Here is a 26516-nt window from a genome sequence, read left to right on the forward strand (position 1 = left end):
ATAAGAGAACATGGATAAATAATTTAATGATGTTAAGAAAACAATACAAGAACTAAATTAGAAGTTCAGCAAAGATATAGAAAAAATGAAAACAATCAAACAGGACTTTTGGAGCTGAAGAAGACAATGAATGAACTAAAGAACCCAATAGAAAGCTTCAACAACAGACCTAAGCAACCAGAAGACAGAAGCAGTGAGTTAAAATATCATATGTATATGATGTTTTATGTAAGCTTCATGAGCACCACAATGCAAAAATATACATACATACATAAAAGATAAAGAGAACAGAATTAAAGCATACCACTATGGCAAATCATCTCTTTACAAAGGAAGGAAGCAAGAAAGGAAGAAAAGAAAGATGGAACTACATAATGGTCAGGAAACAATTTAAAAGATGGCAACAGTAAGTCCTTACTTATCAATATCTCTAAATGTTAATGGATTGACTTTGTCAATCAAAAGGCATACAGTGGGTGGATGGATTTTAAAAAAACAAACCAAGGCTCAATTAAATGCTGCCTATAGGAGACTCACTTCAGCTTTAAGGATAAACATAGACTCAAAGTTAAGGGATGAAAAAAGATATGCTATGCAAATAAAAACCAAAAGACAATAGGGTTAGCTATACTTGCATCAGACAAAGTAGACAATAAGCCAAAAATGGTAATAAGAGACAAAAAAGATCATTAAAAGTGATAGGGGGTCAATTAGTCCAGAAAATATAATAAAATAAATATACATGCACTGAACATTGGATCCCCTAAATATATTAAGCATGTACTAACAGATCTGAAGGGAGAAATAAACAGCAGTAAAATAATATATTTGGAAATGCAATATCCTTCTGTCAACAATGGATAGATCATCCAGACAGAAAATCAACAAAGAAACATTAAACTTGAACTATATTTTACACCAAATGAAAATAACAGACATATACAGAACATTCCATCCAACAGTAGCACAATACACATCCTTCTCAAGTACACTCAGAATATTCTCCAGCATAGGAAAAAAAAAAATAGGTTACAAAACAGGTCTTAGCAAATTTAAGAGGACTGAAATCGTAAGTATCTTTTCTGACTATAAAGACATGAAAGCAGAAGTCAATAACAGGAGGAAACTGGAAAATTCACAAATGTACAGAGATTAAACAACATGCTCTTGAACAACCAATGGGTCAAAAAAGGAAATCCAAAGGAAAATAAAAATTATCTCAAAACAAACAAAAATGAAGCAGAGCATGTCAAAAATCTATGGGCTGCTACAAAAGCAGTTCTAAGAGGGAAATTTATTGTGATAAATGCAGATATTAAGAAACAACTCAAATAACTTCACTTTACATCTCAAAGAACTAGAAAAAAAAGACTGAACTAAGCCCAAAGTTAACAGGAGGAAAGAAATAACAAAGATCAGAGCAGAAATAAATTAGAGACCAGAAAAAAAATCAGTGAAACTAAGAACTAGTTTGTTTTTGTTTTTGTTTTTGGTAAATATAAATGAAATTGACAAACCTTTAGCAGGAACTCAGAAAAAAAGAGACAGCATTTAAAAAAATAATCAGAAATAAAAGAGATTACAACTGATGCCACAGAAATACAAAGGACCATGATATGCCAACAAACTGGATAACTTAGACGAAATGGATAAATTCCTAGAAACATATAACCTACCAAGAGTAAATCATGAAGAAAACAGAAAATTTGAAGAGATCAAAAAAAGAACAGGAGATTGAATCAGTAACCAAAAACCTCCCAATGCAGAAAACCCCAGGACCAGTTGGTTTCGCTGGTGAATTCCACCAAACATTTAAACAAGAATTAATGCCAGTCCTTCTCAAACTTTTCCAAAAATTGAAAAGGAAAGAACACTCCCAAATTCATTTTACAAGGTTAGCACTTTCCTGATTTCAAAACCAGATAAGGATACTACAAGAAAAGAAAATACAAGCTAATATCCCTGATGAATATACATGCAAAAATTCCCAACAAAACCCTAGCAAATCAAATTGAACAGCACAGTAAAAAGATTATATACACTGTGATTCAGTAGGATTTATCCCTGGGATGCAAGGATGGTTCAACATACACAAATCCATAAATGTGATATACCATATTAATTGAAGGAATGACAAAAATCATATGACTATCTCAATATATGCAGAAAAAACATGTGATAAAATACGTCATTTCACGATAAAAATACTCAACAAAACGGACATAGAAGAAACATACATTAACATAATAATGGCCATATATGACAAGCCCACAACTAACATCATATTAAATGGTGAAAATTTGTAAACTTTTCCTTCAAGATCAGAAATGAAACAAGGTTGTTCACTCTCATGACTCCTATTCAACATAGTAGTGGAAGTTCTAGTGAGAGCAATTGAGCAAGAAGAAGAAGTAAGAGGCATAAGTCAAAAAAGCAAAAAGTAAAATTGTCTTTGTTTGCAGATGATATGATTTTATATGCTAAAATAACTGGGTGTAAGCCTATTGCAGAAAATGATATGTATGTGGTCACAAAATTTTTCCAAATGTTACTCACTAGTTACAAAAGTAAAATAATACCTTACATTCATAACTGAGAAATTTGGTGATTAAACTTTATGCCACCAATAACAGGGCAAACTGACAATACCTACCTCCTAATGCAATGCAGTAAGGATACAGTGTCACCTATACATGACTGTATACTAAATGATAGTTTGTATCAGTGTTTAATTCCTTGGGCTGGTTCATTGCATTGTAGTTATTATATAGGTGAAAGTTATTGTTGTTTAGAAAAACCATTACTTGGTGAATTATCATGTTGTATGCTTTAGCTATCTTACAATTTTATTTGTCAGCTATATCTCAGTAGAGCTGGAAAAAATAAAAATAAACAAATTAAAAATTAGCATGAATTGGGTTAATCAGTGTTTTTTTTTAAAGCAAGAAAGGATTACTTTCTTTTTTTAAAGATTTCATTTATTTATTTTTAGAGAAGTGAAAAGAGGGAGAAAGAGAGGGAGGGAAACATTAATGTGTGGTTGCCTCTCATGTGCCCCACACTGGGGATCCGGCCTGCAACCCAGGCGTGTGCCCTGACTGGGAATCAAACTGGTGACCCTTTGGTTTGCAATCTGGCACCCAATCCACTGAGCCACACCAGCCAGGACTAATCAGTGTTTCTACACTAAGACATCATGATACTTAGATAGCCTAAGTCAGTGATTTATGCCACCACTTATATCCAGCTATTCTTAGTATATAATCTGTACCTAGCACAATACCTTTGAAAATATCCTCCATTACTTATACTTTCTCTAATCTACTAGTGCAGTGTAAAGAACATGGACTTTTTGCAGAAAGATGTGGATTTAACTTGACACAGTTACCCAGTAGTTGTGGGATAGTTTGTGCCTAACATTTATCCTCCCTCAACCTCAGTTATTTTTTAAATCAACATGATTGAGATAAAATAGCTACCTTGCAGTGTCATGCAGGATTAGCTGAAGTGTATGTAAAATGTTTGGCATAGTAGAATGTGTTTACTAAATGTTAGCTATTTCTATTATTGACACTTGTTTCAGGTAATGTCCTTTGCCAACGTGACAGCAGTTGCTGACTCCCACAGGAGGATATGCCTATGCCTCTACCCATTTCCTATACACTGGGGACTGTAACTGGTTGACTCATTTAGAATCATGGCCAATACAAACCTGAGTGTATAGGAAATGAGTCAAACATGCATATATATTCACAATCTGATTTGATAACACATAATTACATAGTTAGAACCCAAGTGAAAATGAAAAATAAAGAGGTCTTATGTTAGGGCTTTTTGCCTATGAAATTCTGTCCATGGTGTGACATGATACTTCCTTGTCCTTTATACCAGTGATGTGAGGGTCACCAGGACATTAGCACAGTACTCAGGATTCAGTTTTCCCTTCCCAATCCATAAATTGTGCAGTGTTTGGCATGTCATATACAAAAATACAGGGAATCTTAATTCCACTGAGGCAGAAAAAAAATCTTTGCTATCTGAACCCACCCTTTAATGCAAAGATCAACAACACAGACACCAAAAGAGCTCATTAATTTTAATAGTTGAACACAGGTTTCATAGTTCCTCCTGAGAATTATCTCTCAGGGACCCCCAGGACATTTACATGCCACACCTACAAGTATTCAAATTTCATAAACGCAATATTGCAAAAGCAGGAGAACTAAGAAAAGCCTTTAGAGCCTTGCGATTAAAACAAATGCTTACTCAATTCTCTCAGTTCTTGTTACTAAATGCTAAACTCTAAATGCTAAAAAAGCTGTGCTAGCAGTTTGGAAGAAGCATGAAGAAGGAAGTTCTCAAAATGGCAAGCACTTTTACACTCATTTTTTTTTTCATATTATAACCAGGATGACACAGAATAGATCTATTTATTTTGGTAGCCATATTGGTGTCAAAGGGAGAGAACCCTTTGCTGGTGTCAAAGGGAGAAACATTTTCAGAACAACAAAAAGAGTGGTTTTATTTATGACAAAATAGGTTAATGAGGGCCAAGTTTCCCAGACTCCTTATAACTGTGCTTCCAACTTTGCCCAATGTCAAGAACCAACACTCAGAATACAGACCCAGTCATTGCAATAGCTCAATAAAAACTTGTTAAATGAATGAATTGAAACTTGACATGCTGTGTGAACAGGCTGGACCTATGTTTCTCTAAGTGGAAACCTTCCAGGTACATTTTGGGGAGGTGACATCCAGCAGCAAGCCTGAGTTGTCAGTGCCCTGGCCATTGTGAGAACCCAAAAGAAAAACTAGGTTCTTACTAGTTCATCTCAGTCTTCTGAATATGCCCACTCAGCATCAAAATTTTGTGACCAGAAATTCAGATTCAATATCATATGTAATCAAAATAAAATGAATAAATGTATGCCTCCTTCAGTTACATTCAATATATACAAGACTTTAAGTCTGGGGTAGAAACTGAGCAACATGAGACCCCTTTTCCCTACGCTAAGCTTTGACCTTTTGAGCTTTCTCTCATTCTTCTTTATTTTCTTTCCTCGTTCCTGCCCCTTTCTTCCAAAACCAGTCTTCTGCCCTTCCCTCTGTTTCTTCTCTTTCTTCCTCATTACTGAAGTTGAAGAATTCTAAATATCTGTGGCTCCAGAAGTTGGGTCAATAAAGCTGCTGTTAGTTCCCCCCCCCCAAGAAAAAGAGCAGTAATAAGAAAAAGAAGACTGTTTCTGGTCATGTTGACAGTGATTTAGAGACTCTCTTTTGAACACATAGATAATATTCTATGGAGTGTGATTCTCTATCGAGAATATTCTATGGAGTGTGATTTCAATACACAGTAAGCTGGGAATTTTACTTTCTAAGATATAAATTTCATGATGATGATGATGATAAAACAATAACCCATTAGTCACAGAGTAAGATCCAATTTTCATGCATGAGTATTTAAGTAGAACAAGGGGGGATGATTTAAAGCAGATGGGCATATCAGATAATATATTTATCACAATTCCTAGTTGTAAATTCACAAGTGCTAACTGGAGGAGACCCTTTCAGGTACTAATCAGTTTGCATTTCTTTCATAGCACAGAGACCAAGACTGGAGGAGCCAGCCAGAGTTATGGTAGGAGGTCAGCTCTCTGCCTGCATCTCCCTCTTCTCCAGGGAATCCTATTTGTTACTATCTTTAGCCAGTTCCCTACCCTCAGGAGCATCAGGTGCCTTTGGCTTATAAGTTTAACAGGAGTTATTTCCTTACATAATTCTGTTAAAGGCTTTAAATTAAATCTATCCTGGCATTGTATGGTTCTAAATGTCTTTTCATGCATTCATTCAACAAATTTTTATTGAGTATACATTCTCTGCTAAGCATGACTGTAAATGTTAGATAATACATTAATTCCAGTTAGTCTAATAGTCTTTTGTAAGAAGAACCTCTGACACAATTCATATGATGTATTGGTAAACTGAAGTATGTTTACCAATACCAAAGTGTACTAGTTTATTGGTAAACTGGAGTATGCTCAAAATGTCAATCCTGTCACTATTAAGTGTTGACTCACTCTCAGATATACATATATCTTAACTATTTGGAAAATTTCCTTCCCTCTGACAATATAGAGAATAAAGATGATAGAAAATGGAAAATGAATACTCTCTGGTTGGTTTCTTCTTTTGAGGAGTATACAAGATCATTTCCAGGCCGCCTGGTATTGTGGGAACACTACCAAACCTGGAATCAGATGGCCTACATGTATCTCAGCTTCATAGCCTTTGGGAAGTTACTTCACCATTTTAAGTCCCCATTTTTTTTTAATCCTGAAAACTGAGTCTGGGAATACTTGCCCTGCCTTTCTCTGGCATGACTGATAGGAAAAAATGAAATAATGTTTGTAAAAGTGCTCTGAAAACCATAAAGCCCCATTCAAATGCAAATTTTGACTATCAAATATCTGACATTCCTTAGGAAAACCTTCACATTTGAGTTTCTTTTTCTCCATTTTTTTAAAGGGGGGAACTTACATTATCAACTAGCCTTATTTGGGCACTTGGCAGCATAAGTCACATTTACTTCCTCATGATAGAAACCAATTAGAAGTTTTCCTTATTGAAAATAAAATGCACTCCCCGTGGGCCAGAATCAGAGTTGGAGATGCTTTTTTTACTGAGGGTTTCAGCCAAGGCTTCAGGTCCGCAGAGGAAAACTCCTATTCTGGTACTTTTGGGAAAAAAGAAAGAAAGAAAAGAGAGTTTCAGGCTTTGATATGCCATAGATTATATAGCACATAGGGGGGATTTCCAACTGATTTTAGGCCCCAGGGCAAAGAACCCTCTGCTCCTTTGTCTTTCCCACAAATGGCTGAGTTCAGATTGCCCTGTGGGAGAGCTGCTCAGAGGGCAGCAGGACACTTCAAACGGCAATTCACTTCCCTGGAAAACTATGTTCAAGCAAGGTGTATGGAAACTTCTACCAAAGAAAATATGGTGGTGAATTTCTGAGTCTGTGGGCTACTTCCTTGCAAGGTTGTGTCCTGCCAACCCTCCTGGCAACCTGAAATCAGGAACAAATCTGCTTTAGGTGTACCAGCTCTGCCCACAGCTTGGTGTGGCTTCATCCCCTTACATTTTAGAGTCTGAAGCCCTGCTTCTCAAGGTGTGGGTCCAGGCCAATTAATAGTGAAGATTCTTGGGCCTCACCCCATACCTACTGAAATCAGTGCTGCATTTTGAAAACTGATCCCCAGATCAAGAAATCCCCAAAGTGATTCATGTGCTCATTTAAGGGTAAGAAGCAATGGCCTAAAGAGTACATTTGTGGAGATTTCTTGAGTTTATCATGTATTCTAGCAAGATAAAGGGTCCACTCAAAGTTTCCTGATGGCTAAAGCTTAAGTGAGGGCAGAACAGACCTAGGGATGTCTGTCAACTGAAAGTGGGGACAGTGTCTCCTTAATAACAAGTATAAATTGTATTGAATTAAAAGAATAGATACACTCGTGAAATTTAGAAGGTGAAAGAAAGAACTGAGTTATGGTCCTACTTGGGAGGAGCAGGATTCAGAAAGTCTGAGGTGAGGGCCTGAGAATCTTTGTTTCTAATAACTCTCCAGGTAATTTTGAAGTGATTAAAAGACTCCTCTTGAAGTCAGAGATATGTAGACCATTCCATTGGGTGTAAATACAGGAATCTAGGTATTTTCATTTTCAGAATATACAAATCTAGCCATGTTTAGGAGCTATTGCTTTTAAGCAGACCACAAGCGTCAAGAACACCTTGAAGTGGAAGATGCCTTACTTTGGATGTTGGCTTGCAATTGTCTTGAACTCATTATCCCAGTTGGGCCGTCCATACAAAGTCTTTTGTTTCAAGCCTGTGATGACGTCTTTCTCCTCGTCATGGTGCACAGCAAAGTGACTGGCCTACAGGAAAGTAGATAAATTCAGGGAAAAAAAGAGACACACTATAAAAACACATAGATATATTTACATATCTCACTACCTATTCTAACCATATATATACATTTGGGGCAAGGCATGCTGAAAGATAGAAGATAAAAAAAGATAAATGAACTAGGTCTCCTCATGCAATTTATGATGTAGAAGGGCAGACCTGGAAGTCACGACATGAATAATCATATTTCTAGAACAGGATATGATGAGTGCCATGGAAGAGACACAAACATCTCAATGAGAGTAAAGAAGGGAGTGTGGGTGGAAGGAGATGGGAAGGGAAAGTTTCAGTGTGGCCACCTTTGATCGAGGCTTTGAAGTGTGGGTAGGATTTAATCCTCTGTCTCACTTGCTTCTCTCTCGGCTCTACATCTCATCTGCTCTACAACTTTCCCTCTTCTCACAAATATACCCCCACTCCCACTCCTTTAGGAGAATCACTAAGAATGAAAACAACCATAGACTAAAGTGCACTCACAATTTTGGTAACATAAAGAAAGGTCAAATCAAGCCTAAAACTAGTCTCTGTGTGTGTGTGTGTGTGTGTGTGTGTGTGTGTGTGTGTGTATAGTCACCTATTGATTTCTGTTACCTTTCTAGGGAGCCTCAATTTGAACAACAGATACTTTTCATAAAGAGGTTAATTAAATTTATTCAAAAATTAAGTCAGATTTTAAATCCATTGGACAGGAGATGATGAGCTTAAGAAGGGTGGTTACTCTGGGTTAACAATCCTGTAAAAACTAGTTTTGCAAAGCAAAATGCTTATTTTTAATATAAATATATTTCCTACTAACTATCTGGCTTTTTAAATAATAAAACTGCAAAGCAATTTGTATTTTACAGACATATTTTCTGGGTTTCATTTTTATCAAATATTTTTGGTTGTTTTTTCTTTAAATTGCAGAAGTTGCATCTTGAAATCAGTTTTCTGGAGTAGCAATTTTCATGGTCATGTGTCCCTGGCACATTTGCTACAATACTCTTCTAAGACTTGAAGAATCTATGCTAACCAATATGCCAAAACCTAAATGAGAAAAAGTCAGTTTCCACAGATGTGAAATGCATGGGGAAGATGTCCAGGACTGAGGAGCCACTGAGACACTGGTCAGGAATAGGCAGAGACTCTTGCTGTAGTTCTCTCAGAGTACCAGCTTATGCTGCTTCCATGCAAGTCATTAATGTTTACTTATTTATAAATTGGAATTAACTTGTTTCAGAGTTTCTGAGTCATGCAAAGCTAGAGCATTCTTTGTTGTCGGGGGGTTGTTTTTTGAATTGTAGGATGTTTACATTGCTAAATATCTCTGGAGAGATGGGATATATATACACATAACATACACACATACGTATGTACTATATATCACCCTTTTTAGACATATTTTGATTTATTTCCAAATAATAGTTATCTACTGGGAGTCTCGCTCTGGAGCATTCTGACTCTGCTAATTATTAATTGGATGCCCTTGGGACAAATGACCTAACTTGCTCTGGGCTTTGGTTTCCTCGTCCATAAAATGTGGTTAATAAAAATGGTTACTTCATAGGGTTGTTGTAAGGATTGAATTAGACAAACTATATAAATACCAAGAACAACACCTAGCAAACAGTATATGCTTAATAACTCTGAGCAACTTAATACTATTTAATACTACTTTTAAATTGTATTGTGTATATTACAAAATATGCATAACCATAAAACGAAAGGGATAATCAGTATATGCATGCATATGTGTTTAACACCCCTGGTGGGGGCATTACACTAATAAGGTCAAAGTTATGGCTTTTGTTCATTGTTGGCTCCTTAGCTTTGATCTGTTCCACAGATACCAACTTTAAATCTAATCTCAACCATCTGAATGTGTGGGGATATTGAGAGGTGAATGGGTTGAATCACTGGAATCTATCAACTGTTCTTAGTAAAAACAATGCACAAAACTCTCCAGTAGCCAAGGGAAAGTAAGTACACTGTGGGAAGGACCTGAAATTTGGGCTCTTATACTTACCTGTGACTCATCCCAGCCGGTGAGGTAGATGTTATAGCTGAGGAAATCAGCATTGTTCCTCTCCTGCATCTGGGTCTCCAGCAGCTGAAGCAAGTCCGCAAACCACTCAAAGGCATGTGTGTCCCGGCACAGCCAGTAGAAGTAGATCTGAAAGAGGATGGATCATAAAGCACATTATATTTAAATAGGATCTGTCAGCATTGACACACGGATATCTTTCCTCCCCGCAACTTTTTCTTGCTGCTCAGAAGGTCTAAAAACAAGTGTTCAGAAAGTTCTAGACATTCAACAGCTAGTTTACATGAACCTGCTCCTACTTTCACATTGGCAAGTCAGGAAGTGAACAGCTTGATCTAAAAAAAATACATTGTTTAAGGAAAAAATTAGCCCACCACTTTCTCTCTGGGTCTTTTATTGCCCTCTCAGAACCCCTGGCTTCCTTTGTATCTCCTCTCAGAAAGACCACTGGAATCTAGACTAGCAGTGTCTGCCATAGGACTATTTCCTTGCCTGCCGCTGCCATAAATTCCTGAGTTTCTAGGGAGAAAAGTAGTTAAAGAAGAGAATGAAAAGTCATGGTAATCTTAGTGTTCATATTAGAGGTAATCTCTAGAGTTATTAGAATGTCTCAAGTTTTGTTAAAGATGTCCTTTATCAGACAATGAAACCAAATTTTCATGGGACAAAAAAAATCATCTGGGAATTTATTCTGAAGAGATATCTATAAGAAAGTAAGCTACATGAAAGGCATATCTCCTGCCCTTCTCCTACAACAAAAGTATTGGAGGACTGAAAATGAAATCCATCTTGATTTCTAACCTAGGATCATAGAAAAGTTATTCTATATCCTCTCAATGGAACACGAAGGAATAATTGAAATGGTTATTATAAAGCATGTGACAACACTGAAAAACACTCTTCTTAGAAAAGCAGGACATGAAATTGCACACCCTCAATATTTACAACTTTCTAAAAATATGTACATATGTGGGAAAATATGGAAAGAGAATATACAAACAAGGATAGGTATTGGATTCTCTCTACCCCAACTTTCTTTCTTCCAAATTTCTTGTAATGTGCTATTCTATATAGTAATGTACAAATACAGTATATTACAACTACTGATGGTCCTGCTTATGTAGAAGCACATTTAACTTCTCAAATCACCTTTTTAAGAGAATCCTCCCGCTCTAGAACCGTCCCGGTCCTGCCTACACTTCCCTTGGTCTCTGCCACCCTCAGCCACAAAGGCTCTCTCAGGCTTCACTTGGCAGAGTGTGATGGATGCTTCAAGCCCTCTGAAGAATGAAGGAACTTACCTTTCTGAGCTTCAGATTGGTGGCGTTATTGCAATATTTGTACCAGACTGACTTGAGAATAGATGCAAAGGGTGTGACCCCAATCCCCGCTCCTACTAACATCACCACCTCATAGCTGAACACATCTTCACTGGCTGTGCCAAAGGGCCCATCAACCGCTATCCTGAAAGGAAGCATGAGAGGAGGTGGTTACAGACATATCTTACTTTTCAGAGTGGGATAACGCACACATTATTCCTAGGGGTGTGCAGCATGCCACTTCAAACCAAGACAAGTTATCTATGGGGCACTTTCTTCTGTGAAACAGTTTTCAAGTAACCAACTTAGTGTTAACATTGGGGTTGGAGGTATGAATAGGAATTGTTAGCTTATTGAAAACATTTGGTAACTCTCAGGGGTATTTTGTATATTTCCCCATCCTCCTTCACCCACAACACACACACACACACACACACACACACACACACACACACACACACACACACACATCTGTATTTCTTGTCAGAGCATCCCACACTTGAAATTTCTGCTTATATTGCACATTGAAGTAAAGTAATACATTTCTGTATTGTAACATCTTGTAGATTTAATATGTCCAATTTTCATCTGTCTATTCACTGAGTTATTCAACAAACTTTGCTTCAGCATCCACTAAGTTCCTGACACCATGTTAAGCATGTGGGAAGAAGGAGGTAAAGTGAATGACATATGGTATTTATGCTCAAATAACACATGCCAACTAAGTTTTAAGAATATCTTTAACACACTATAAGTTTGTTAGAAAAATTAATAGACCTTGCCCTTGATCTATAAATATTGAAAGGAATTTTGGAATGTTCATTATTAATATTTTATTCAAATATTTTACACTTCACATAGGATTTATAAATACATGCCCAAACACACCACACACGTAAGATGGGGAACAAAGAGGTAGCTACCTATATTGGTAGAACCTGTGTGTTTTGTCAGATTCAGGAGATAGTGAGAGAAGGAAGGAAAGGAGCTATTCAGTGTCATTTTTCCTGAACTCATACACCTTTGTAATATGCACTTTATACTCACTTAGGTAGCTTCCAGGCATCTTGAAACTCCTGCTTATCGCAGCCACAAGCATTAAACAGTCCCTCCGTCCAGTCCCCAACAATGCGGATGTGGATGCTAAAGAAGTCTTCCTCAGGGGCAGAGGTCAGTGTGAAAGGGTGCCACTCCAGGTTGGACACCTTGGGGCACTTGACAAAAATGTATTGTCCCACCTCCATCTTGAATCCCTTCTTCTTCATCTGTAGCTCGATGGTTTTGAAAGGATGAGTGACTACCTATGGAACAAAACATGTCTCTGGAAACTACACTTTCTCCAAATACTTGCTTTTTCAGTGTCCATATGGATAAAGGGCTGAGATAAGATGCCACACCCAGGTCCCTTCTTCAGGGCCAATACAGCATTTCCTGCAGCAGATGTGACTCACACTGGGCATTGTCCTCAGCTGTAGCCCATGGCCAATGATGTGCTGGTGCAAATATGCAAAGGCCTGGTCCCTCTCCTCAGTTTTGGACAACTCCGAGGATCCATGCAAACTCCAGCACTCCCTGTAGCATCAGCTGAGGCTACAGCTGCAACCACACTGAGGATTTGCATTTTTCCATCCCCAGTCTTGCCTTTCTTTTGACAGGCTCATCTCCTGAGAACGTGCCCCAATAAAACTTCCACATGCAGTTTTCTATCTCAGAGTCTTTACAAGGGAATTCAACCTAAAACACTAGCTTATTATAATATTTTTTCTCTAAGAAGTCAAGTCCAGGGCTAGAAACAGAAAGAAAAGATGGTTTTCTACTCAGCCTTCCTGTCTCCCCAGGGACTGATAGAGAGTGTTAGCATCTGTATAAAGAAGAAGACCCTATTGGCCGAGCTATAGCAACATCTCCCAAACCAAGGATACCTGTGTTTGTCTACCTTTGTCCTAAGTCACACCTGAACCTTTCTAATTTCACACATTGTTTCTGCATTTCTCCCCATTTGGGTAATACACCAGCTATATCTCTCAAAGTCAGCCCCTACCTACCCATTGCCCATCCATGCACATCTTTGTTTATAATACAAAAAAAAATGGAGACAGTCCAAATGTCCATCAATTGCTGAGTTGGTAAATAATTTTAAAAAATAAATCACAATAAAAAGTTTTCATTTCAATACAGAAACTAATACATTGTTTCTTTGATGATTCCTGAAAAGCCTAGAAGAACTTCATATGTACAACTAAAAACAAACCAGGGATATAAAAGGAAAGAAAAACCAATAGAAAAAAATAGCAGCTTCCTAATGTTGACTGATTTTACTGAGCTTTTATTTTCATCAATGAGGAGGAATAGAATGGGAAGTCCTTTTAATAAAAATTGTCAAACATTTCCAAAACTTGTGATTTAAATTTATCTTATCTGATAAAACTGTAACCAACTTCCCTTCATCACTGAAATAAGAAGTTGTAAAGCTGTATTTTAAAAACAAAATAAAAATTTAATCAAAATTATTTTGAAAATTATGGTTACCATGTTGCAATACTGTGTGGTGAAACCAATTTTTAACATACAGCAATTTTGCTACCACAGGCAAAATTGGGATTGAAGTGAATAAAATGTACTAGGGGACAGCATTGTCACTGGGCTCCTCTTAGATACCTTGTTTCTTATGTGTGTTTATGTGAAGAGAAAATGAAAATCTGTTTTCTTCAAAGGAAAACAAGTCTGCCTTAGAAATATGTTTCAGGGAAACACTTATGTGGTTAGTTCTAGTCTAGTTAGGAAAATTTTGAGGTAGCTCTTTTTGCTGATCTGCGGGATTTTTCTAATAGTACAATGTAAGTAGCATAAAAGGAGAACTTTTGTGGCTTTTCATATTTCTAGATTTCCAATGCCAGCTGTCCTCTCTTTACTATGACCTTCCATAGATGCCAAGAAAGAAAAGTTGGGGTGAAGGACAGGAAGAATGGAAGTGTTTTGCAAAAATAACCTATAGTAGGCTTTTGGTAAGTACTTTTTGAACTGAACTGAACGAAATTAAATGTCATTTGATACAAATAGTCTTGTCTGATGTTTCCTGAAAATATCATGAGAACTTTCTATTTCTATTTATTTATTTAGATTTTATTTATTTATCTATTTATTTACTTAATGACGAGAAGCAACATAGAGTTGTTGGAGGGAAAACCACTATTTACCTGGAGCTAGGAGACTCAATTCTAGATGTAGTTTAGTTAGTAACTTGCTTGAGACTTTGGCACTTTAACTTTGGTAGTCAATGATTACATACATACAGAGCACAGAAAAGGAGGTATAGAAGATTTGGGAAACTTTGTTAACCTGCCCTTGATTCCCTAGTTCAGCATCTGAATATTTTAAGGCTCTCTGTATGCTCTTTTCAACTCACCTCTTGCTTCCCCACTCTTAACTAATCACATTATCACTTTATGCCCCCCCACACTCACACACACACAAACCACATTCATTTACACAAAACATTTGGGCTCATTTTTCAACAGAGAATGTTAACTTCTAGTTTACCTGGTTAAAAGGCCCAACCATTTGATTATCAAGCAAAGTACATTGAAATTAACTAGGTCATCTCTCTGCTCTAAGTTTAATCAAAAGAAACTGAGTAAAAGAGCGCTCTGATTAATGATAGAGAACTTGAGTAGATTTTTCCATTCTATAGTAAGATTCTAGTAGTAAGTCCTAAACCAGCCAGTACCTTGGTGATGACCACCTTCTGTTGAGATCGCCAAAACCGTACCAACCTCTCACAGAGATACAGGAACATGGGACCCACTATCCATTTCCAAGTCTGTAACCAGAGCAAAAAAAGAATCTTAAAAAAGGATGTGTTAAGGGGTGATAGTTAATAAAAGATTCATGGGGACAAAACATTTTAGAAGTCAAGTTAATCTTTGTAGGCATTTTCAAATATTTTATATTAGATTAGTAAATGTCTTCTACAACAGAATGCATAAAAAATTATCTAAAATTAAAATAATAGAATTTTGAGCCAGTACGAATGAACATTCTTCACGACTGCATTGGGGAACTATATCTACAGCATGAAACTTTCCCAAGAGGAACTGCCCACAAGAATGGGATTTCCTCCTAGTGTTGCAACAGCAGTTGCAATAACCCTACAGCAAAGTAATTTTGGTTTCGGAATTAACATTTCTCTAAAAGATACCATTTTAGCAACACCATATTTTTAATGCAACATTGCAATTGCTTTCAATTATTATGTACTCAAAATTTATTCTTTTGCAAGATGAGAAATTTTATGTAAGAATTTAGCTATTTCTCCAATATCCTGGTAACTTCCTAAGAGCTATGCAATGCACTTTCTGAATAAGAAAAAACCCAAAGACTTTCAGATTTCTCTGGATTCCCCTCTTGTCAGCATCTGTGGTGTTTCAGAATACTGGAATTACCTTGTAGCATTGTTGGTTATATAAAAATATTTAGGTCAAACAGATCCATCCCAGGACTCACTCAGGTTCCTAGTTTAATACCAGAAGTAACAAAGAATTTTAGAAGGCAATATCATCTAAAAGATGATATTCCAGAATGAATTCCAGGAAGGAAATACAATCATGAAGTGCTTCTCACAGTCTCACAGGTGGTCTTTCTATTAAATTATGTTTTTTAGAGGTGTTTTATTGGAAGTTGAGTGCACTAGTTTAATACCTGAAGTAGCAAAGAATTTTAGAAGGCAACATCACCTACATGTTCCTCTCTGTAGCCAAAGTTGAAGAATATCTGCCCTAAAAAGTCAGTAATGTTCTGCTACTGGCCTTTTTTTTTTTCATAGCACAAGTTCTTAAAACAGTCTGGCATCATCTATTTCCTAGGTGCCACCATGGGGCCTCATTGAACAGAATCAGGTCTTGGACAATACCTCTAATATCCCCTAAAACCCAGAAGCTCCTTTGAGGTAGATGTCTGTTAAGATGATAGTACTCTGACTCCAGCTGTCTTCGAGGAAATGTGCCTTCCCCTAGCCTATAAGGGAACCTGAAATACAGTTCCCCTTTTATCCTTTCCATTGATATCTGCATGTAATGGGGACAGTTCACTGAAGTGTCTGGTTGCTTTCATTAATGAGCAAGGATGTTTAAAGATGTTAAGTCCCCAGAGAACATTCTGTGTCTAGAGAAAGAATACTCCTATATTAGTAGAGTAAAAAGAAAGAAAGGAGAAAATAAGATGGGAAGTTTATCTTCATATTATACTGTGCTTAGGGAAAAAAAACCAATAATTCTGCTCAGAAGTTCTTTATTTGATTATTTTTGCCTAGTTTTATACCAATGGCTAGCATAATAATGAACAAAGTATACTGCTTGCCACGGGGGAAAATGAACATCACAGGGCCCACATATTGCTCTATGGAGCTAAGATATTGAGAATACAAAAAATAGAGTTCTTCAGAGCTCCCAAGAAAAGAAGGTAAATATTTCAGCATGTTTTCCTTTGTCACCCTTGTCACACTCCTGTTCTACAACACAGTGCCATTGCATATTAGTATGAACCTAACTGTCCAACCTCTTTTATGCTTCATTGACAAGACTTCTAGATGCTTAAAAGCAACCTTATGTGTCACCTCATAAATTTCCTTCCTGGCTCCAAAATCTAGATAGAAAGACTTACTTCCTGGTATCTGAAGAGGTTCCTAGCTCCTTATAGGTGATTATCTGAGCTACCCAACTCAGCTCATGATGGAATGCCTCTGAAAATAACTAACTGGTATTATTGTGACCTTCACATCCAGAAGAGAAAAGATGGAACTTCTCAAACCCAAAGAGCACTTTCAAAAATGAAGCTTTTCTGAGTTTTATATCAGGATGTTCATAAAAGACCAATGCAAAGTTTACCTTTCAAGAAATAATTCTCTACTAAGTTTATTAGGAAAAAAGTAGATACATATAACATTCTAGTAGTCCTATCACATTTGTATGTATTTCTTAGACACAGTTTAAAGATTTTGCTAATGAAACTGTAATAGCAACAATGAATTGTTCATACCATAGGAGGGTTCCCAGAGAACTCAGGGATTGGGCACGCCTTTATTTTTCCCCAAGCTGAGATGTTATCTTTGCATATTGTTATATTGTGCTCCTGCAAACTCTTTGAGGTCTGTCCACGTACAATTCGCCTGGGGAGGAAATATAAGTATAGATAGTTTAGTAGCAGGGAATTAAGCAGGTTTTTTGACATGATGGGCATATTTTAAGTATTCTAATAGAGGTCTTGTACTTTTCACTAAAGAGGTATATCTTATTGCTCCCTCCAAATAGATTAAAGAAAGAGAAAGAAGGTATATGATCCTCAACAGTAGGAAAAAAAACATGTACAGTGGCACAAAGAATATTTATATGTAATATTATAGAAGTTTTGGATAAATACATGTTTTCTTAAAGGGAGCATTTGTGCTCCTGTTTGTAGAATTATTTTCATTTATAAACAAACAAAAACAGATAACTGCAAATCTAACAAAGCAACTGCTAGCCCATACAGTGCCTTTGTACAAATTAGAAAAAGATAACCCCTCAGCGAGGACACGCCTACAAGCAAAGACCTTGGTCAGCAGAACATGAGCCTAATTTTATTCCCCATGTATAGCTGACAACCCCTGCAATCATGCAGTAGCCATGAAGCTTAGTACAAGTTCTTTATTTGTTGTTTTGAAATTGTTGAAATTAAACCAAAAGATTGAGGTCAATTTAAGAAGACTTAACTTTGTGGAGATTAAGACATTCTCACAAACATGAGCACTAATGGTTTCTCCCTTGAAGTGCCCGAAGCCCATTAACTTCAATAGATACTAACTAAATAACTACTAAAACTCAAGACAATGTGGGTTTAGTGGGATAGATGAAGGGAGACATAAAGTTGAATAAGTCATGTCCGTGACCTCAGGGAACATAGATAGCAAGGTCTTCAGAACATGTAATAAGAAAAGGCACAGAAGGTCCTTTGTAGAAGTTTGTTTGAGGGACCTAAAATTTATTGTGCCACTTTGTATATTCTGAGAATGTTTTAATTCAAGGTTATTAACCATCCTTTTCTATCTCTAGATCTTGGGGAAGAGATTACCCTGAGCATCAGTTATGTGCCAGGCCTGGGAAAAGGCAGTGTCTACAAGTTATCTCATTTAATCCTCATAAAAAAGCCTGAAAGGTAAGTATTAGTACTCCAATTTCACATATGAAGACGACAAGGCTTAGACTAGGCAACTAAGAGCAGACTGATCTAGTGAAAACAGTTCTGGATCCAAGCCAGACAGCCTTGGTTTTAAGTCCCAGGTTCACGCCTTACTGGTTTGGTGCAAGTTATTGAACGTCTTTTGAACCTCAGTTTCTTCAGCCATAAAATAGGTATACTAGTAATCAATTGACATGATGCATAACAAATGCCAGACACAAGTAAGCATCCAACAAATGCTAACTATTTAAGTTTTTAATACCCAAGTCCACATGAGGAGGATGTAATTTTTTAAAAAATCTGATTTTCTCCTTTTCTTGTCAATGGCAGGACCAGAAATCAGAAAGCCTGGATTTTAATCCCAGTTCAGTTACTGCCTAGCTATGAGACTGTGAGCAATCAGACAACAAGTTTAAGTAGCGGATTCTCCTCAAATGCATTTTTTTATCTAGGGTTCTCTGAAACAACTGGATTATGATCAAGTTCCATTTAAAGGTACTCAGTTGCACTTTGAAGATCTGAAGTTTAAGGTAGCTATTCCCTTTGCATAATTAAAAAAATCAGTGAAATTCATTACAAAAAAGAAAAATATTCCCCCAAAAAACATCTTGCAACATGAACAAGATGTTACAAAATGAGGGTTGAAATTATGAAAGAAAAAGAGAAACTGTTCATTTAAGATAACCAAGTTATTGAAGTTCTGGTTTTATGATTCTTAAGTAATAAGGGCATAATTTGGTTGTTTGGTCACTTCATTTTTAAGGTGCTTTATAATAAGAAAGAAAATAAAATTATATATATGTATAGATATCTAGATATCTAGATATCTATATCTATATATATATCTATGTATAAATATCTAGATATATAGATATATACTAAAAATAAAGATAGTCAATTGCTTTAGGAGAGTCAAGAGATTCTTTTCTACCCAGAATTTTCAGTGCATAGAAAGAGTATCTCAGGGATCAGAGTCAAGTAAGTTGATCAAGAATGCACACAGTGGTTGCCCAATGATGTTTTCACCACCCTTCCACTTTTCACACTTACTTGGTTATTTCTAGGCCAACTGGGCTTTGAGCAAAGTCACTGAACCTAAGCATCCACTTCCTCCACCCTTAGTTATCTGGAGCCCTATTTATACCAGTGAACTTCCCCAAACCTACTTTTGTGCACAGGCGGGAATCAGCTGGTGTGACACAATTGAAAAAGGAAATATGATATTAAATAAGATTTCCAATAAGGCAAACTCTTTCAACCATATGTTAAGCACTGTGTTTCTGAGGTGCTTAGACTACCTGAGTTCCAACCCCAGCTATGCCACTTACTAACTGGGTGGCTTGGGCTACATATTTTACCTATTCTAGTCTGGTTCCATGTCTACAATTTCCCCAGGAAATGGGGATAGTAAGAGCACCTTTACCTCTCGGGGATTAAAAGAAACATTTCACGTCTATAACAAGCGCTCACCAGAGGTTAGCTCTTACCTTTATTATATTAGAATGCTTGAAGGAAATAACCATGTATTTTTCCTTCTAGTGTTCCCCACAGTGCCTGAGATCGGTTCTCATACACAGTAGGCAATCAATAAATGATTGGCTTGAATCAAAACTCATTGAACTACAGAAAACCCTTTCAACTGACTAATCGTTAACTGTTTTAATTTGGGAGTTTGTCCAATATATTCATGATTAAGCCACAGGAAACATATCACTGCAGACATCCAAGACCATACAAGCACTCTTCACATGTTTTATATGCTTGCAAGGATATTCAAACTTTGATGTATTTTCAAACTTGCTATAAATAGTAGCATTATGAATAGCTATTAATTGGATGTAAGAAACTAAACAGCTGCTGGGTGGTTTCTATCACAATGACCTCTGTTGCCCCCTCATATTCCCTCAGAAGACCAGCTGACCACACACAGACAAGGAAGTCACTGTGCTTCTAACAGAGCATCACACCTAGAAACTGAAGTTGTGACATAAAGTAGTTGGTCCTGGAGTTTAAATACTCACTCAGCTCCATGGATGGCAAGACCAATGAAGAAGATCACAAAAAGATGGTGTGTGTACCAAAACACTTCAAAGTAAGACCTCCGGATGGTTTTAGTGGAAGAGGTGATAATTAATATGAGGCACAGTGTGATGACAACTCCAGTAATGCCTGCCAACCGAGTCACAGCCACATACAGGCCTCCCTCAGGATTCTATAAAATACAAATACATACATACACACATTTTTGTATGCTTTCAAATGCAAAACTATCTATATATAAGGTGTCCAGTGTATAAGGAAATAAGTATTTTCACTCCCCCTTTACATAATTCTAACCAACCCTCACAGAGGGAGACAGACTTTGAATACATATTTCTCAATTTCAAAATATGTCATGTGGTTGAGGTGTCATAAATAATATGAATCAATATACTGAAATAGTTCTAAGGGAATATCAAATAAAGGAAATCATTCTACAATAAGATGACCTAAAAGGAGCTCAAGATCTTTCTCCCTTTGATTTGGGAAAGGTCATGGGTGAGTGCTACTTTTTTACCTATTAAAGATATAGTCTCATTCTATTCCCTTGTGCCTTCTAGAAAGAATTAAGATACCCAATCCTAGAACTAGGCCCTATTCCTGAACATACCTGATCCAGAGCAAATCCTGGCTTCCTTAAGCTCTTCCCAGATCATTTAACACAATGCCAGATCCTATAACAAGCCTTTCTTAATGTCCTGAAATCCCCTGCACTTCTTCAAGGTGTGTGGTCTCTTTCGTTGCAGTAAGTAATAAACCCAACTTTGACTACATGTGTATTCCTGGCTTGCTGTTGGGCCTTGCCATGGTGGCCTAGAGTTACTCCAAGCTCCACCCACACACATTCTTACAGGTAATCTTAAGGAACTGAAAAATATCTAGGGACCTCCACACATGGGATCAGGAGTGTGGGAGATATTTTCTCTGTACCCACTTTCTTAGAACCTACAGACTTGTCCCTCTGATAGTCAACTTTTGTTGTTTTTCTGGCCAAGTGAAGTTCTTAATTCACTGAAATCTAGTCCTCAGTTTCAATGGCCTAGGGAACAGGAGAATCAGGAAATAAGAGGCTTACCTTGATTCTCTCTCGAGCAAAATTGAGGTAAGTTTCACCAGGCTTATCTCCAATGTCAGAAAGTGCTATTGAGTAAGGATCAGAATTGTTGACTCGGGCATTCACACACCACTCCACATTAAATAGATGTGCAATGGTGTGAATCGCTAAAGAGGACAGAGAAGAAAAACAAAGGGGGTGAAGGGTATGAACAATTTTATTGTAAACTGGGTTTGCCTATAGCCCTGGACTCTATGATAGGTTACAGGGAAACACATGAATGGCCCAGGAAACTGAGAAACAAAAACTGGGTCTCCAGTACCAGAGAAGCAAGCAATTCTACTGGGTAAGTTATTTTCTAGTTGTGTGAGCATAGGCAAATCACTTAATCTCTATGGTCTCGGTTTCCTAATTTGCAAAATGAAAGTATTGAACTAAATGATCCTAAAGACCCAACCAAGTCCTAAGATTCTATTAAATAACTTTGGTCTCTGACGACATTGAGATGCCCTCTCATTGTCTCTCTTCCCCTGATATATTTATGTTCAAACAGGAAGACTCTCATGTAACATATGCCTTTGGTTGTTCTGTTCACCTGACTCCCTGACATGACTCCAGAGAGAGATGATAATGTTATATTGAACTGATTCAAACTAATTGCCATACGAATTAACTCTTTTTTAAAAAAATAATTCATTCTTTGCTTAACAAGCAGGACTTACTAGGTTCCAAGCACTGCTACAAGTGCTTTATAATTACTTAATCCTTATGAATCAATGATTTAGATAATATCATCTTATCTTACAGATGAGGAAGCTGAGGCATAGATTGCTTTAATTTTGTCCAAGGTCATCAAGCTAATAAGTAACAGGGTTAAGAATCAAACCCAAGCAGCTTGGTCCACAAATCTAGGCTGTTAACCATTACACTACGTTTCTTTCTAACAAGATTTTATCATACATTTTACTTTTTTATACATTTCACTTCTGAAACATTTTATTTGCCACAGCTCAGAAAGCCTGCATAATCTACTAGTAGATGAGAAACACAGTTGAACATCTGCAGTGTAAGCCTGTTTTACTCAGGGAAAAACTCCTTAAGGGCAGACTAAAAAATCTCTTTTTTTCATCACTGTGTATGTGTGCATGCCTATTGTCTGACACATCAATTATTTATTAAGTGACCTAGTGGAGATTTGATAAGGGTCCCAGATACATCCCCTTTTTTCTGGGTTTTTTTTTTTGCATTGTTTAATCGGGATATAATTGATTTACAGTATATAAATTTCAGGTATATAACAATGATTTGATAGTTGTATATATTGCAAAAATATCCATCGCCACACATCATTACAGAATTATTTTCTAGTTATGGGAACTTTAAAGATCTACTCTCCTAACAACTTTCAAATAGAGTATGCAATATAGTATTATTAACTATAGTCGCCATGCCAGATATAACCCTTCTTGTGCCTACACCACCACCTTAATAATTGTAATAATAACACATTATATATGTTACATTTAAACACATATGTACCTATTATATGTTTATGTATATAAGCAATAATAATAAATAAAGTGCTTAGCTGATAAACTCTATTTTAAGGGATTGTTATAGGCTGTAGCCCCTCTAAGGTTACTACAAGAAACCCATGACTCTACTTTTTAAAAGAAGAATTTTTTTAATGAATGAATAAAAGCCTTCCTATGTGGACTAACAAACATTTTTGATATTAAATATGGTGAAAAGAGGTGAACACACTGGGATTTTATCAGAAGAGCCCAAGATAAAAAAGTATTAAGATGTTAAGGAATAAACTCTAATATTGAAATGGTGGAAAGAGGGGTAAATTTTTTTTAACAGAACTTATTAAAAAATACAACATATCTAATCACCACCTAATATGCCTATGAAAGTTGACCTCTTATTTTCAAAAGTATCTAAGAATATAAGGAACTCTCTGGTTTCATGTTTTCTTTGCAGTCTCAAATATCTTAATAAACCCACCAGTATGAAGTGCAATCATCCATGCCACCATTTTATGAAAGGTGAGGTTCCTGTCCAGTTGTCTTCGAATTCTTGTTGAGCAGCACTTTGGATTAAGGGGAAAATAATGAAATAGTAATTGTTAATAAGGTTCCCTCTGTTCCAGGCATTAGATACATATCTCCTTATTTAATTCTCACAACCATCCTAAAAACTATGTCATTCTACCCATTTGATAGATGAGAGAACTGAGGCTCAGATTGATGAATTCATCTTCCCAATGTTAAAGGGCCAGTAAGTAGCATAGCTGGACTAACCAACAATGTTTTATGTTCCCATATTAGTGACCTAAAAAGTCTCTCCAGAAATCCATTGATTAATTGTATAAAATATGAACTTGGACAGAAAACATTTAACCACATAGTTTCTAGTTCAGATTAATATATTATAAACAGAGGATATAGAAATGAACAAAGGGCAGGCCTGTCCTCAAAAACCTGACAGTCTAACTGACAAACAAGTGAGTAGTTTTAGAACAAAACCCTTTTAGGACATACACTATGGGAGGAGAAAAAAATCGTCCACCTGCCTATGTCGATAGAGACATCACAAGGGGCATCCTTAACCAAATAATAATAGCACAAAAAACAATAGGTAATATTTACAAAGAACTTATGCAAAAAGCCTCTTTAAGTGTTTTATATGCATTGACTCATTTCATTCTTACATCAGTCTTATCAGGGAGGTACCATGATTATCAATATATAACAGGTAAGAAAACAAAGATATAGAGAGGTTACCTTGCGTTAAGTCACATAGGTAATAAGTGGCAGTGCTGGCATTTAAACTCAGGCTGTCTGATGCCAAAGATATCAATATTCTCATACCTTGACATTAAAAATAGTATTTTGTTCAATACATTGGTGTAACTGCCCTCATAACATATGTAAGAAGTTGTGGGTTTGAACCTGGACTCAGAACCTGGTTTTTAGTTCAATCAGAGCTTTACCGTCCTGAAAACTGGTCAAATGCTCACTCTGGCTGCTTTGTTCCTGAGACTACATGTACTGCCATAGAGATTCAAAGAACTTTTAAGGAGACCTGAGTTAAATGCCACTTGCCACTCCCCTCAAAATACCTTAGGTATTATAAATATCTAGTTCTAAATATATTCCATTTAAATATAGGGGTATTTAATATTTGGCTTACTTATTTCTAATAAAATATCCTGATTTTATAGAAAATATATAACTATATGAAAAACTGTGCTTACTCCACAATCTCTCAGCTACATCTAGGGAGGGCAGGAAGCTTAGACCTGGACAGCAGATCCCTAGAACTGTAGAAGTACTAGTAAGTAAGACATTGAGAATTTCAGAAAAAGGAAAAAAGAATTAGCCTTCTGTGAGCCAGGCAGGTTACCCACAATCATTACTTCACTTAATACAATAAACTAAGTATCATTTTCCTCATTTTACAGACAATAAAACTAAAGCTAACTCTTATGCTCCTTGGATCCGAGTCTATTTGTCTTTAAGGTTCATGCTTTTCCACCAAACCAAATATAAAAATATAGGTGTTATTCTTTTACCTGTCTGAAAAACCAAGACAAGGTTTTAAGTGTAAGTACTCTATCTGGAAGGTGATTACACAAAACAAGGTTAGGGGAAGTAAAACCTGGAAAGGAAGGAAACCTATAAAGGGTATGTTATATCAACTACCACTACATATTATGTATCAGTGAACTCTCTGATCGGAGACTGTGTAGAACATGCCCCACAGTTTTGCTTTCTGTTTCATTTTTCCTGAGGGGTTAAGAAACTTGGTATTCATCTACCAACTTCCATCTGTCACTGGCTGAGGGCTATACCCAGGGCATCAGCACCCTGGCAATTCAGGCTTGTCCCAGGGGATGACTGAAAGAAAATCCTCTGGCAAAGAATGAGTGGGACTTCCAGAAGGCAGATACCCATGAACTGGAACTGTCAGTGTGGAGGGAACATGGGTGGAGCACCAACAGCATCGGCTATAATGAAGTGACTGTCCATGGAGTTCAGCAGTGACTCGGGCTCTCAAAACAAGGGCTCCCTGTTTGAAATCACTTATTTTATGTATCTGTTGGTAAAAAAAAAAATTGACTGTTCCTGTTTTCTTAAATAGCCTCATTGTCTTTTGTGTTTATTTCAATGTCTTGCTTTGTTTTACTACTTTATATTCGCTACAATTTTAAGAAAATATTTTTTCCTATTTGCCAATTGTTTCTTAGAGTCCCTGTGGTAATTAGAAATCTAAGATGATCCCCAATGACCTTATATAATCTTCTCTCCTTGGGCGTGAGTGCGACCTTACTTATGCACATGATGGGATATCACTCCTGTGATTTTGTTACATTACATGGCAAAAGGGACTTTGCAGAGATAAAGTCCCCAATTGGCATTATGAGAGAGATCATCTGGGTGAGCCTGATGCAATCACAAAATCTGGGTCTAGCCCTGGTTGGTGTGACTCAGTGGATTGAGTGCCTGCCTGTGAACCAAAGGGTCACTGGTTGGATCTCCAGTCAGGGCACATGCCTGGGTTGTGGGCCAGGTCCCCAGTAGGAAGTGTGTGAGAGGCAACTACACATTGATGTTTCTTTTCCTCTCTTTCTCCCTCCCTTCCCCTCTCTAAAAGTAAATAAATAAAATATTTTTTAAAAACATCTGGGTCTAGGAGTCAGAGTTATAAGATGTCAGAGGTTAGAGGCATGAGAAGTGATTGATGCACTGTTGATGGCTTGAAGACGGAGGGGACTGTTACCAAGCAAGGGCTCACACCCAATCTGCAAAGAAGTCAACACTATGGCACCGGATTTTGTGAAAAGGCTTTCCATCTTCAAGTTAACTGGCAAGGAGACAGGAAGCAAGGCTCATGT

General features: G+C 36.8%; 1 protein-coding gene across 1 annotated transcript in view; it reads right to left on the bottom strand.

The window, feature by feature from the left end:
- Positions 1–4104: 4104 nt before the first annotated feature.
- LOC129065274 (cytochrome b-245 heavy chain) overlaps positions 4105–26516 on the bottom strand; it is a 30469-nt gene continuing 8057 nt past the window's right edge. Inside the window, exons 4-13 of the mRNA XM_054566566.1 lie at positions 23624–23708; positions 21635–21780; positions 20541–20731; positions 17341–17470; positions 15035–15127; positions 12355–12608; positions 11290–11452; positions 9971–10117; positions 7810–7934; positions 4105–6733 (exon numbers count right to left, since the gene is read on the bottom strand). Of these exons, the coding sequence (XP_054422541.1) occupies positions 6607–6733; positions 7810–7934; positions 9971–10117; positions 11290–11452; positions 12355–12608; positions 15035–15127; positions 17341–17470; positions 20541–20731; positions 21635–21780; positions 23624–23708 (1461 nt within the window). The 3' untranslated portion in view covers positions 4105–6606. The remainder of the gene's footprint in view (positions 6734–7809; positions 7935–9970; positions 10118–11289; positions 11453–12354; positions 12609–15034; positions 15128–17340; positions 17471–20540; positions 20732–21634; positions 21781–23623; positions 23709–26516) is intronic.

This window comes from Pteronotus mesoamericanus, unplaced genomic scaffold (genome assembly GCF_021234165.1).
Source record: "Pteronotus mesoamericanus isolate MK-2021 breed Mesoamerican mustached bat unplaced genomic scaffold, CSHL_Meso_final contig_173, whole genome shotgun sequence".
NCBI classification, from domain to species: domain Eukaryota; kingdom Metazoa; phylum Chordata; class Mammalia; order Chiroptera; family Mormoopidae; genus Pteronotus; species Pteronotus mesoamericanus.